This window comes from Astyanax mexicanus, chromosome 16 (assembly GCF_023375975.1).
Source record: "Astyanax mexicanus isolate ESR-SI-001 chromosome 16, AstMex3_surface, whole genome shotgun sequence".
In the NCBI taxonomy this organism is placed as follows: Eukaryota; Metazoa; Chordata; class Actinopteri; order Characiformes; family Acestrorhamphidae; genus Astyanax; species Astyanax mexicanus.
This window is the reverse complement of record NC_064423.1, coordinates 5,911,970-5,924,607: the sequence shown is the minus strand read 5'-3', so window position 1 is coordinate 5,924,607 and position 12,638 is coordinate 5,911,970. Positions and strand designations below refer to the sequence as shown.

General features: G+C 39.1%; 1 protein-coding gene across 5 annotated transcripts in view; it reads right to left on the bottom strand.

The window, feature by feature from the left end:
• diaph3 (diaphanous-related formin 3) overlaps window positions 1–12,638 on the bottom strand; it is a 557,032-nt gene that overhangs the window by 219,588 nt on the left and 324,806 nt on the right. For all 5 annotated transcript variants that reach the window (XM_049465746.1, XM_049465747.1, XM_049465749.1 and 2 more), the window contains one exon: window positions 6,226–6,465. In XM_049465746.1, the coding sequence (XP_049321703.1) occupies window positions 6,226–6,465 (240 nt within the window). The remainder of the gene's footprint in view (window positions 1–6,225; window positions 6,466–12,638) is intronic.

Below are 12,638 nucleotides of genomic sequence, written 5' to 3'. Positions count from 1 at the left end.
AATGCACCACATAAAAACGTGTCAACGAAAGCTAAATATCTCCTTCAGAGGGAAAAAGGAAACTTCCTTCACAAGCGAATCCACAAAGGACTGTGACTGGAAAGCTCTGACGACGCCTTTGAAGCCTAAACAGACGCGAGTGAGACGCGTAAGAAGTATCGGTATCAGTGCGACAGGTTAAACTTCCCACAACAAAAACAAACAAACCAACCAACAGATCAACACAGGCATCTAAACACAACATCAGGACGGGCCCTCAGGCGAGCAACTTGAAAGGCGGAGAATGGCACACTTTCTTTGTCCCTCTCCTCCCGTCAGCGGCGGCACAGCTGTCTCACTCCCCACTACCCTCCGCCCCCTCCACCTTTTTACCGTACTCATTTGTTGGCTGAGAGAAATTCCTCTATCATTTCAGCATAAAAGAGAAAACAGATCATTAGGACTTTAGAGTAGTTTCTGTAATGCTACACACCACCGTCACAAGACAGGAACTGCACCACTTTCCCAGAATTCAAGAATTCAAGGAGACTTTTTCATATTACATGTGGAACAAAACGTTGCTATGTGCAATATAAGCTAAAAAAAAAAACAAAAAACTGCACTGTTAAATGTTAAATGCCACACAAGTTAGAATTTTCCAACATCCAATCCATCTGGTACCAACTTTCAGTCACATAATAAAAATATGAAAAATTATCCTTGTGTTACCCTTAAAACATACCCTTATCTCTTTTATGAACTTAACCAATTCTTTGCTTCTGCAGTTTTACCTCAGTGTTTTACAATATTAAAAAGGCAAAAAGAAAATGGGGAGATGATTGAATGGATGAACACATGAATGGATGGGTGGATGTTACAACATTACAACTAGTAAAAGGAAGATGAATATATGGATGAATAAATAGAAAAACAAAGGGAACGATGAAGGGAATTATACACTTCTCAAACCCTATACCCTTATCTAGAAGGTTCTAGGTTGGTGGATGCAGAGATGGAAGGATAAAAGTACATACTCCTAGACCCACCACTTTTTTTAGAAGCAGTTTGCTGTTTAGGCTCATAATTACAACTTGCAAAAAGCAGGTGGATGAATGGATGGACGGGTGGATGGATGAATGAATAGGTGGATGAATAGATGGGTGGATGGATGGATGAATAGATGGTTGAATAGAAGAATGGATGGATGGAAGGATGGATCCACTTTTCTAGAAGCCCTTTGCTGTTTTGGCTCATCATTACAACTGTGGGTGGATGGACGGATGAAGGAACGGATGGGAAGATGGATGAATGGATTGACGGATTGATGGATGGACCCTCCACTTTTCTGGAAGCCCTTTGCAGTTTCGGCTCATCATTACAACTAGCAAAAAGCAGATGGATGGGTGGATGAATGATTGGATGGATAAATGGATGGATGGATGGATGAATAGGAGGATGGATAAAAGTCCAAAATCCTGGACCTTCCACTTTTCTAGAAGCCCTTTGCAGATTCGGCTCATCATTACAACTATGGGTGGATGGACGGATGAATGAACGGATGGATGAGTGGGTGGATAGATGGATGAATGGATTGACGGATTGATGGATGGACTCTCCACTTTTCTAGAAGCCCTTTGCAGTTTCGGCTCATCATTACAACTAGCAAAAGCAGATGGATGGGTGGATGAATGATTGGATGGATAAATGGATGGATAGTTGGATGGATGGATAAAAGTCCATACTCCTGGACCTTCCATTTTTCTATAAGCCCTTTGCAGATTCGGCTCATCATTACAACTATGGGTGGATGGACGGATGAATGAACAGATGGATGAGTGGGTGGATAGATGGATGAATGGATTGACGGATCGATGGATGGACTCTCCACTTTTCTAGAAGCCCTTTGCAGATTCGGCTCATCATTACAACTAGCAAAAAGCAGATGGACGGGTGGATGAATGATTGGATGAATACATGGATGGATGGATGGATGGATGGATGGATGGATGGATGAATGGATAAAAGTCCATACTCCTGGACCCTGCACTTTTCTAGAAGCCCCTTGGCAGTTTCGGCTCATCATTACAACTATGGGTGGATGGGTGAATGTATGGGTGAATGTCCATACTCCTGAACCTTCCACTTTTCCTGAAGCCCTTTTATGTTTTCGGCTCATCATTACAGCATTAGAAGTAGCAGAAAGCAGATGTACCTGTAGCTTCAGTCTGAGCTGTAATAAAGGCTGAATGTGGAGATGTTGTCGGTGTGGAGCTCTTTTGTGGGCTGCTGTAAAAGACTTATTAGACGGAGAGGCATTTTATTGTCAGGCAGAGAGGAGAGCGGCCCGGCTACTCAGCTGTAATGTGGTAATGACCATTTTCAGAAGAGCTGAGACACAACCCAAAAGGGGAGAGCGGACGAGAGAGAGAGCGAAAGAGCCAGAAAAAGAGAGAGAGAGAGAGAGAGAGAGAGAGAGAGAGTGAGGGGGGGGGGGGGTAGGGAGGGGGGGATGAGCAGTGGGTTGCCATGGCTGCAGAGATAAACCCTCGCTGCTGGAGTGGTAATTAACTTCTCCTTTCTGTTTCTATTTTTCCTCTTTAATTTTCTCCACACACCTATACTCCCTCCCAAAACCAGCTTCTTACACAAGCATAATGCTTTAAAAGCTTCTCTTTTTTTTCTTTTCACAGGGTAAAATCATCATGTTCCTCGGTACCTCCGGCTGCAGCTACAGCTCGGAGAAAAATACGCTGCAGAGACTGAAAGGGGAAAAAAAAAACACACAAAGAGGTATAAGATATGTGGGTCACTGAGAGGGGCAAGGTAACCTCCTACTCAATGAAATATGCGCAAAGAAATAGAAGTTACATAATATACCTCAGCAGCAATCAGACTGACTCCATGAGATTGGTTCTTACCAGTTTTACCTACATATCTGAATAATTATACAAATTTTAATGGCTGGAAGCAGAAAAAGCTAAAGTGCACCGATGCTTGCATTTAAAAAATAAATAAAATAAAATAATAATAATACACAATGACCAAGCAGGAATTACATTGTGAACTGCATTCCAAACCCCAGGCTGCAGGCAGAGTGAGCTGCTGTGTCATAGAAATCTGCTCCAAAGAAAAGGGCACTCCATATAAAATAAGGAATTTAGCCAACATTATGAGGAATTTGGAGGACACACCTGATAAATCTTTTGTGGCCCTTGGTTACCCACAATTCACTGTGCAACGTTTGAGCAAAAATTGAGCAAACATGACCGAAAAGAAAGCCTTTTTATAATTAAAGTGCATTTATTAGACTAAATGAAAAAGCAATTTAATTTCTTGCCTTTGTGTCACCATGTGATCTTCACACGTCGCATCACCTTCTGATTTTCCCATTATATCAGAAAATTAGAGTAAATAGCAGAGTGTTTTCATCAACAGCGAGAGCTGTGAGGAGAAAAACTTGATCCTGAGTGGAAAAGAAGCTTTACTGCTGTTCTGGGACCAGTGTATATGAACTAGGAGACAGTAAGCTAAATGTTCTAAATGATGTAAAGTCGTACACAGGCCAGAAAACCTTTCTATCCACTCTTTTATTATATTTTACTTTCTCACAGACTTAAAGAACCACTAAACCTTAAACCATATTTTTTCATTAATAGATAAAATGTGTTTCTTAGAAGTAAAATATATATATATATATATATATAAACATTTTCCCAAACTTTAAAAAAAAAAAAAAAAAAAAAACTTTTATTGTGGTAATTTCTGCCTCTGCAGCTCCTATCAGGTTCAACAGTGCTTTAGGTGAGGATGATGTTTCTGTGTACTTTGATACGCAGATACTCACAATATGCAGACCAGTCAATCAATCAATCAATACACTGCTGCTGCTGCTGCTCAGCCAATCAGCTCTACCTCCAGCCCCGCCTCTAAACCCATACATCACCCAGTACCACTCCTAAACTACCCCTCCCATTTTTTAGATTTATCAAAGTTGAGCTGAGGGTAGAGGATTGGTTTAAGGATTGTTTAATACACAATTAATCCAATTGTATTTGATCGTATAAATGTACATATCATTTGCAGGAAGGTATAACTGTTTGGATAAAGTCTGTGTTGAGTTATGGGAGGAGTAGTTTTCCATTTTTCTACACACTGTACTGTCTTGTACATCTTAATTTGCATATATTTTTTCTAGATTTTGCCAATGGATTTGTTGCAGTGCAGTAATATATTTTGGTCAATAGAGACAGTAGCATTACTACCACTTTGTCCTGATTGGTTGGTGAGCTGAAGCTGGCTATTTATACATGTATAGATAGATGCATAAATATAACCAACAGGCTTCTGAGAAGGGTTCTGGTCTTCATACACCGGTCCTGGGCGTTGGAACACAGCTCATATCTCTCAGACGTTTCTGCTGTAGAGGAGGAATAAGCCATAAAGTGGTATAAAGTGGTTTCAGACCTCTAAGGCTTTGATGGACACCGGAAGACATGGCGGTCTCCCGTGCCTGATAGTGTTAAATGAAATGAAATCTCAACAAACAAAAGCCCGCCAGGCCACAAGAGGCACTTTAGATGGGGAAGGCCGATAGGGGTCGAGAGGGCAGCGGCAGCCCATTCTCCCCAATGCCTGCAGAAAAAAAGACCAACCATCAGCTTTATACATCTTTTCATGAAAAAAGAGCAGAGGACAGAGCGCTCTTATATTAAAGGAAGTGCTCATAATGACCCCGGGGGCCGCGTGGATTTGTGTGTTTCTGGGTATGTTCTGTATGTTTGCGTACCCTGTCTGAAGCAGAGCTTGAATATAAGTATTCCAGATCTTCTGATAGAACAGAAATCTTTCATATGTGGAACAAATAGCTACAAAAACACACTGCATTGTTTCGTATCGATGCTATTGATGATGTTTTGTGTATAGTAGAAAGGCGCTCTTCTGCAAGAAGCTGAAAGCCTTAGAGAACTCTGTGGTCGTAGGTCAAAATCGATGTAGCGGCGGCGCCAGGGCCACATCGTTATCATAGGTTTTGGCTGGAAAAGACTATATCAATCTGGCAACACTGGTATCATAGCGATGATATATACAAAAAGAGAGCAGATTCATATTCACTTTTTTCATTCATTTTTTGTTCACTGTACCAAAAAAAACTAACAACAAAAAATAAAAGAAAAAGAGCTTACTGAGAGTATACTGCAAAAAAACTCAATCTTAGCAAATGAAAATGTTCTAATTTCCATGCAAACAAATCTTACCTTCTTCACTGATAAGACGTTTTGTCTTACTAAGCATTGTGTAAGTGTTACGAATAATTATCTTAATCAGTCTTATAATTTTTAAGTCATTTAAAGTCAAAATAAGCACAAAAAGTCAGTGCTCTTTGCTTCTTTCCTTTTGAGACTTTGTGATTGCTATTTTTAGAAATCTTACTAAGAAAAATAAGCTCACCCTATTGGCTGTTGTTTCTTATTGTAAGCATACACAGCTCTAAAAAAAAAAATTATAATAATAAGAGACCACTTAAAAATTATGAGTTTATCTGATTTTACCAAATTGAAAACCTCTGGAATATAATCAGGAGGAAGATGGATGATGACAAGCCATCAAACCACCAAACTGAACTGCTTTGATTTTTGCACCAGGAGTAAAGTAGCATAAAGTTATCCAAAAGCAGTGTGTAAGACTAGTGGAGGAGAACAAATATATACATGCAAATAAATGCTCTAAATGACAACATTTGTATTTGGAATTTGGGAGAAATGTTGTCTGTAGTTTATAGAATAAAACAACTCAAACATAAACCTATAAATAGCAAAATCAGAGAAACTGATTCAGAAACTGATGCAGTCTCTTAATTTTCTCCAGAATCGTCTTAACTCGCATATATTTTTTGTCTAGTTTTTGCCAACAGATTTTTTGCAGTGTATCAGTTTACTCAATGTACCACTGATTTACAAACTGGCTGGTTTACAGCTGAACTATATGAGCTGTACAGGACTAGGATAGTAATGTCAGCTAAGCTAACTTCTCAATAAGGCTTTAATTTAATATAGTACTGTGTATAGTACTATTGTGCATAGGGCATTGTGGATCACAACAATTATCATGGGTTTGGAAGCAGTGGTGGTATTATTTTTGCAGGGGTGGGACAACACTGTAAAATGTATAAAGCAGAGACACGGCAATGTTTAAAAAAAAATAAATAAAAAATAAATAAATAAATACATAAATGAATTAACAACCCACCTTGCAGAGGGAGCTGAGGTCAAAGCCGAAGGACTGGGCGTTGCGTGAGCCGGTGTTCATGTAGTTGCCCATCAGCAGCACCAGCTCCAGCAGCTTGCTGAAGGGTTTACTCTTCCTCACCTCGTCACACGCCGTGTTCACCGCCAGGATATCCGGCCGCAGGTGACTCACCTGCTCCTCAAACTGCAGCTTAAACAGGATGGAGTTCAGCCTGGGCCTCAAACGCTTTACATCACTTATCTACAGGAGAGACAGAGAGAGAGAGAGAGAGAGAGAGAGAGAGAGAGAGAGAGAGAGAGAGAGAGAGAGAGAGAGAGACAGAGAGAGAGAGAGAGAGAGAGAGAGAGAGAGAGAGAGAGAGAGAGAGAGAGAGAGAGAGAGAGATTTTATCTCTATACATACTGATCAGCCATAACATTAACACCATCTTGGCCATTAACCACTTCTTCAGTGGCCCAGACCCCAGAGAACCACCACAGAGCAGCTATTATTTGGGTCTCTATTCTCAGCACTGCACTGATTATCAGTGGTTAGCATGGTGGTGGTGGTGTATGAGGTGTTAGTGTGTGTTGAGCTGGTACAGTGATTCAGGCACAGCAGTGCTGCTGGAGGTTTTAAACACTGTGTTTAATCTGTCACTGTATCTACAAGGTGTTTCAGCTGTAGTGTGTAATAGAGTGGAGGACTCTATTACACACTACAGCTGAAACATCTTGTAGATAAAGCAAAGTCAGAGGCAAAATCTTATTTTCAGCAGTTTTTATTTATTTATTTATTTATTTTTTAATAAACAAATGAATCAATTTAACCTTTTCAGACCCTGCATCTGTTACAATGGGAATCATGTATTTACTTTATTTTTAAAAGTTTTATTGAACAATTTGTTTATGAACCAATGAAACAGTAGCTTGGCCCTGCCCACTGCACTGGGAGAAAGAGTAGTACTAGAACCATTGAGGCAAAGTAACGGCTCATATATATATATATATATATATATATATATATATATATATATATATTTATATAAAATTTTATTTTATTTTATTTATTTTTTACTCTTTAGTGATGATTAATGAAATAAAAAGGCCACTATAAAATATTAAATATTACACACAGGCTCCCAATTCAATGGAACCAAAAAATAAATAAATAAATAAACAACTAAATATTTTACTTTAGAACATTTGAGTCTTCTTTTCTGTGCATTACAGACAAAAACAGCATCACTTCAGGTAATTCAGTTCTAAAAGGGTTAAACTATTAACCCATTAATATTGTTTTTTTTTTTTTTATTACATCACATACAAAAGGTAACCTGCATAGAAGGTGATATTTTATAAATTCTCATTTTTTTTCCTAATATATTTTGAATATGTGAAAATTCACAATGCATTGTCCAGCTCCAGTTTGAATGTAATATGTAACACAGCGCGTGTAACTCCTTTAGTCTACATTTACAGAATCTGCACTTTCCAGGTTTCTCTCGTCTGAAACAAAAGTGTCAGACTTTTTTTACAGCGCTTTCTCCACCACTTTTGGGTCCAGCATTATAAAAGCTATTTATGTAAGGCAAGGCCATGGTTTTTGTGTTGCTAGGCAATGGTAATGGATGTTGGCAACGCCATGATCAGGGCTGCGTCTGCTGGAGTTAATTGGTGTGTGAGCGTCCGTGGGGGGAAACACGCGAGAGGCGGCGTTGAATTACAGACGTTATGCAATTACCGCAAATTGGGAAATATTGCGTTGTAAACGCGGGGGGCTTCAGAGTGGTGGCTATGCTGACGGAACGCCTTGTGGACACAGCAAGGGCGAGGGGAAGAGCTCTGCGAGGGCATGATTACACGGTGTGTGTGTGTGTGTGTGTGTGTGTGTGTGTGTGTGTGTGAGTGTGTTTTCGTGTGCAGATGAGTTTTTGTGCATGAGAGATACAGTGACTGGTGACAGCCGTTTGAAAAGCAGATGATGCATTATTGGTTAGTAGGGAGCCCCGCGGCTTACTTACTTTATCTGGCGGGGTGTGAGAGCGTGTGTGTGAAAAGCATGGCATGGATCTGGGCCTAATTCGTCACAATGAAAACAGATAGTGCATCCAGCACGCAGATAAGTAACTCAATAAGGACGAATGATTAATATGTCTAGAGCCATTTCCCATAATCAGATATTATTGTCTTCTCAGTGGTTGCTGAACATTAAAACCGCTAGCAAACTAATAAAAGCAGCCAAACAGACAACATGCAAACACACAGAGCACACGCTAACACACAGCAATCACAATAAATCATCTGTGAAGCGTGATTCGAGGGCAGCAATCCCAATTTCTGGTGCTGGTAGGAGGGGGATGTCCCCAGCTATGCAAATCCTCACTCTCGCGCATTCAAATGAGCGCGACAGCGTCTCAACGCAGGTCTAATTCTGAGTAAAACGAATCAACCATGTCAGGCTGCTTAGCTCAATTATGACTAGCCAGATAAAAATTAAGACATAAATACTGAAATAAATGAAAACTACCCCCTAAGACGCACCTTCACACTGGCACGCACCCGCCCACAAATACAAACTCAATGGAACGAGAGAGGGCATCAGTACAAAAGGCCGATTCTTCCGGCCGGAGATAAGCGACACACAAGCGTGGCGAGAAGAATCGAAAAAGAAGAAGAAGCGAAAATGAAAACAGAGGGTGGAAGAGGAATAAAATGGGGCAGAGATAAATGCCTAATTTGTGTGTGTAAACACTCTGCCAACTTGTTACGAGCATCCTCTGCGCGTGTCAGGCGGCATCTAATCTGCGATGAAACAGACTCCAATTCAAAGCTCTCGCAACCATAAATGTTTGAGGAGGATTAGCACTCCGGAAAAACAGTCACAGCACGTGCCGAAAGAGAGATACATAGAATTCATCATCAGCTGCAGAGGAGAGAAAAGTATCATTCAGACCATGCTTGGTGTTTTAGGTTAGGTTTTGTTCTGATCAGTCCTGTACCTGACATAAAAATGCATACAAAAGATGATGATAAAACACAGCAGCAAACGAAACGGAAACAAACACAGTTACAGCTCGCCAAGACATGCAGCCATATATATATATATATATATATATATATATATATATATATATATATATATATATATATATATATACAGCCATGTTTTTAAAGTAATATAAAGCTGCAACAAAATTTTCATTTTTTATCACACATCCTATTGCATTAGTTAAAGAGGAGCAAATGCTGCCTTATATATGCTTTTCCACACTCTTATAGGAAATTTAAAAAAAAAGTGATTTGTGTGCAGCTTAAGGTTTCACAAAAATATTGTGTGAAACAGATTTTAAAGGAATTCTTTTTCACAGATAAGTCAGATTTTTTCAATTTAATTTTATTTATTTTAAAGATTATATTATATTATACTATTACTATCCTTATTTAACATTACTTGTTTTGTGGGGCGCCAAGTGGTGCAGCAGATTAAAACGCTGCCACTATGATCGGGGAATCGCTGCTTCGTATCCTGTTTATGCAGCTGCAGGAGCCCCGAGAGAGCAGTAGATGGCACTCTCTCTTTTCCTCATCACTCCTTGGGTGATGTGGATAAGCACAAGGCTGCATCTGTGAGCTGATGTATCAGAACCGAGTTGTTGCGCTTTCCTCTGAGCACTTAGCGCTGTGATGCTGCTCAGCAATGCTACAGCATCAGCAGCAGCTCAAAAAAAGGCGGAGTTTGACTTCACATGTATCGGAGGAGGCGTGTGCTAGTGCATCACTAGTGATAGGAGGAGTCCTGATGAGTGGGTTGGGTAATTGGCTGTGTAAATTAGGAAAAAAAAAAAAAAAAATAGGATAAAATAAAAGACTGTATGTATGACTTCTACTATAATAATGTTAATACTATATAAGTTATTTATCATCCTTACTTGGGATGATCAATAAATCAATAAATGCCTCTAAAATCTGAACATTGTAATTTAAATAGCTACTGCTATTTAAAGAGAAAAATGTGCACCACTTGTTTAGATTTTGTATGTGTTTATAAGCCAGTCTTGCCTGAATCAATATGGCAGATGCACTGACGTTTCACAGCCATAATGCAGTATGTTTGTACATGGTTTTAAACATTGACCAACGTAGGTATGATATTTGCCCTGTTATTTCAAGATCATGTATTCATAAAGTCTTCATGGAAAAAAAAACTAAAACTTATATTTCTATACATCCAAAAGACCTGCGAGAAACAGATAATGTCTCCATAACCATCCTAAATATAAAATTCATATCCTCCCGTCAGCGCTCGGTACTGTGGAGAAGATTTTGGCATTATGGGGGATCCGGAGGGAATCACAGCTACTGAGCTGCTCCTCATCAGGCAGCCAAATCACCATTTCACATGGACACCCAGCACCTCCCCTGTAACACACTGCAGTGCGTGCGTGTGTGTGTGTGTGAGTGTGTGTGTATCAGCAGACCAATAATGCACTGTATAAACTCTGAGAATGCTCAGCAGCTACAGAAACACAAAAAAAGCAGAGTAGAGAAGTTGTTAAGGGTAGTTCTCATAAACACACACACACACACACACACACACACACACACACACACACACACACACACACACAAACACACACATTTTTCCTGTTTCCTTTCTGCTGTTTGGATTACTTTTTCCTGATTTAAACTTTTTTTTTGTACTTCACCTGATAACACACACACACACACACACACAAGACCTACGCACATGCACACCTACACACTCCTCAAAAACCCCCGTCTGATTACAGGTTGCTAGAGAAACAGCGATGTGTGTGTGTGTCTGTGTGTGTGTGTGTGTGTGTGTGTGTGTTCTGTAAGGCTGAGTTCAGTGTGTCACTCATTACTGTAAGATGCAGCTGCTCGTACCTCCAGTCTGAATTTTGTAAGAGCAGGAGCCGAACTGTCTAACAAAGAATTCACCAGAAACAGCAGAGAAACCGCAGCAGAAAACATTGCAGATATTCCTCAGCTCTCAGAAGGAGAAAAAGAGGGAGAGAGAGAGAGAGAGAGAGAGAGAGAGAGAGAGAGAGAGAGAGAGAGAGAGAAAGATTTATTCCAACATGCATCCGTCATACTCGACATAAAATGACTACTTTTTTTTTTTTTCTTATATGATGGATATAGTAATGATGTCGGAAATTGGAATAAAGAGCTTGGTATTGCAATATATTGCAAATAGAAAATCCTAATCACAATCACAATTCTGAAGGGATACAACTCAATAATCAAAGTAGAGTCTTGTGAAATCCAAAAACAAATCAATGGTTAATGTCAGAATTTCCCGTTTTGTATATCTTGACATTATTTAGCAGACTTTGGGTAACAACAAGATGTTGACATTTGTCATCAATACAACATTGCAGCAGGATCTAACATGGAAGCATTCATATTAGTTGAATGGTTAAAGCAGTGCTGCTGAACCAGTAAGTCGTGTAATTGAAGAAAAAATGATAAAACAGGGCAGGTTGGAGAAACTTTTTTTTAGAAGAAATGAATGGAAATAATAAGGATTCTGCATTTTTTTTGTGTTTAAAGTTGAGTTTAGAATAAATGTTAGCGCTGCATTTATCCAAATTATTTTCAATAGGAAGTGTTGGCTAGGTCAGACACAGTCGCGTGGTGCATGGTGCATGGAGTCTGGGAGACACGATGCAATCAAAAGTTGAGTCAAGGTGAATTTTTTTACTTTATGCATATTAATCCACCCAATGTGATGCATCTATCCAATCAGAGAGCAGGTGTTCGCCTGATATGTGTTCTCAGTGCAGTGTATTAAAACATGTTAACATTTTATCGTTCTAGAGAAGCATGTAAGAAAAGCTAATCAATTTGGTTTCAGGCTTCCCTGTGCTTTATGATTAATCCCTGCTGATTTACAGTGACTCTGATCAGCGTAACACAGTGTGCAGAAAGGTTAAAGAGAATGTTGGGTCTTTGGTGGGTTTTGAAAATATAAATATATAATTAAATTGGAAAAGTTTGCTTTTGTTAGCCTACATGCTCCAATATGCTCACTAGACAGTGTTCTGAAGCTTAATCAAACGTTTATATTAATAAATTTATATTTATATTTAATAGTTTATGGGAAATAAAGCTTGTATAAAATCATTTTTCTTTTATTAAAATGATTTTGTAGCCTCCACATGCGGTCAGTTGGACGGGGGCAATGTGGTTTGTGTGCGTCAAGGTTGGAAATATTATAATAATAATAATAAAAAAATAAAAAAAAAACAGCATGGAAAGTTTATTTCACAAACAACAGAAAACAACTTATTTTAGTGCAGTTTAGTGCAGAGTCAATGACATTTCACACACTAGTACCTAATAACTTTTATAACTGTATATTTTATAAATATATACAAAGAAAAAAAAGTGCAATATTTACAGTTT